The 2,500-nt window shown below is 49.6% G+C and overlaps 1 protein-coding gene across 1 annotated transcript in view; it reads left to right on the top strand.

Annotated features, from left to right (window-relative positions):
- LOC113809577 (G-protein coupled receptor moody-like) overlaps positions 1-2,500 on the top strand; it is a 76,033-nt gene that overhangs the window by 57,034 nt on the left and 16,499 nt on the right. The window contains 1 exon segment of the mRNA XM_070117501.1: positions 153-293. Within this exon segment, the coding sequence (XP_069973602.1) occupies positions 153-293 (141 nt within the window).

Below are 2,500 nucleotides of genomic sequence, written 5' to 3'. Positions count from 1 at the left end.
CTGACCTGACCTGGGATGCCCCCGCCCCACCCATCCTCTCCCCCTCCCCCAAAAAAAGAAATAGCCCTCCCCACTCTCCTTACCCACACCTTCGGACAAAAAAAAAAAAAAAAAAAAAACTGACCTCTTCTCCTCCCCTTGACCTGACCCAGGATGTCCCGCGGGGTCGCCACCTCGATCGCCGTCCTCTTCATCGGGTACATGATCCTGGGACTCACCGGCAACTTCCTCACGATCCTGGCCCTGCTGAGGTGCCCGAGGGTCCGCAACGTCACCGCAGCTTTCATCATCAGGTAGGGGGGATTTGTGGGGGGAGGAGGGGGAGGTGGGGAGGAAAGGGGGTATGAGTGTGGGGAGGGATTTAATGAGGGGGAGGAGGGTATGGTGGGGAGAGGGGATGTGTGTGGGTGGGGGAGGGGAAGATGTCGTTGGTGGGATGTGTGGGGGGTTCCGAGGGTCCGCAACTTGTCACCGCCACGCTTTCATCATCAGGTAGGGGATTTGTGGGGTTTAAGGGGGAGGGTTTGTTGGGGGGAGGGGGGAGGGATGGGGTGTCGTGTGGGGGATGTGTGTGTGTGGTTGGGGAGGAGGGAGGGAGGGAAAGGGAGGGATGTGGGGGGAGTGGGTTGCGGGTCCATAACGTCATCCTGCAGCGCATTCATCATCAGGTAGGGGATTTGGCTGCAACTGGGAGGTTTAAGGGGGAGGGATGTGTGTGGGGGGAGGGGGGTGTGTGTGGGTGGGGGAGGGGGGTATGTGTGTGTGGGTGGTGTGGAGGAGGGAGGGTATGGTGTGTGAGTGGGGTGGAGAGGGGGTATGGAGTGGGTGTGGGGAGGAGGGGGATGTAGTGGGGATATGGGAGGGTGGGGGAGGGGGTATGTGGGTTGGGGGGATGTGTGGGGGTGGGGTAGGAGGGGGATGTGTGGGTTTGTGTGTCGCTGGGGATTTGTGGGGGTATGAGTGTGTGTGTGTGGCGGTATGGTGTCGTGTGGGGGATATGGGGGGGGAGGAGGGGTGTATGGTGTGTGTGCGTGTGTGTGTGTGTGTGAGTCGTTGGGGGTTTTGTGTGTATGGGGGGAGGGGTGTATGGTGTGGGTTTGTGTGTGTGTGTGTGTCGCTGGGGGATGTGTGTGTGTGTGTCCACTTTCCTAATCCACAATTCCTACTCATAATCCAGTTCCAGCATCAAGCCCATAATCCTACCTCAAATCCTACTCCATAAGCCACAGTCCTAATCCTAATCCCAATCCGTTATCCTACATCAGACCCACAGGTTACAATCCTAACCCAGATCCTATTCCATACACCTAATCCACAATCCTAATCCACAATCCTAATCCACAATCCAATATCAAATCCACAATTTAACACCAAATCCACAATCCAAAATTGAACCCACGATCCTAATCCTCAATTCTAATCCACAATCCAACATGAAATTAACAATCCCAACCCTAAGTCCACAATCCTAATTTCACATCCTAATTCTCAGTCCTAATCAGCATTCTAATCCAACATCCTAATCCACAATCCTAATCATCAACATCCTAATCCACAATCCTAATCATCAACATCCTAATCCACAATCCTAATCATCAACATCCTAATCCACAATCCTAATCATCAACATCCTAATCCACAATCCTAATCATCAACATCCTAATCCACAATCCTAATCATCAACATCCTAATCCACAATCCTAATCCTCCATAATACCTAATCCACAATCCCAATCCAACATCCTAATCCAACATTCTAATCCAACATTCTAATCCAACATTCTAATCCACAATCCCAATCCAACATCCTAATCCACCATCCTAATCCAACACCCTCAACCTCAATCTTAATCCTCCATAATACCTAATCCGCCATCCCAATCCACAATCCACCATCCTAATCCACAGTGCTCCTAATCCAACATCCTCATCCACAATCCTAATCCACAATTCCATTCCAACACCCTCATCCATCATCCTAATCCAACATTATCCTAATCCACCATCCAACATCCTAATCCACAATCCAACATCCTAATCCACAATCCAATATCCTAATCCAACATTATCCTAATCCAACATTATCCTAATCCACCATCCAACATTACCCTAATCGACCATCCAACATCCTAATCCAACACTATCCTAATCCAACACCATCCTAATCCACCATTCTAATCTAACACCATCCTGGTCCACCATCCTAATCCACCATCCTAATCCAACACTATCCTAATCCACCATCCTGATCCACCATCCTAATCCAACATTATCCTAATCCACCATCCTGATCCACCACCATCCTAATCCACCATCCTAATCCAACATCCTAATCCACAATCCAACACCATCCTGATCCACCATCTGCCAATAATCTAACACCTATCCTAATCCAATCACCATCCTAACCCACCATTCTAATCTAACACCATCTGGTCTAACGCCACCATCCTAATCCACCATACTAATCCAACACTATCTAATCCACCATCACGATCCC

Source organism: Penaeus vannamei, chromosome 40 (genome assembly GCF_042767895.1).
Source record: "Penaeus vannamei isolate JL-2024 chromosome 40, ASM4276789v1, whole genome shotgun sequence".
In the NCBI taxonomy this organism is placed as follows: Eukaryota; Metazoa; Arthropoda; class Malacostraca; order Decapoda; family Penaeidae; genus Penaeus; species Penaeus vannamei.
This window is presented reverse-complemented; position numbering and strand designations above follow the sequence as displayed.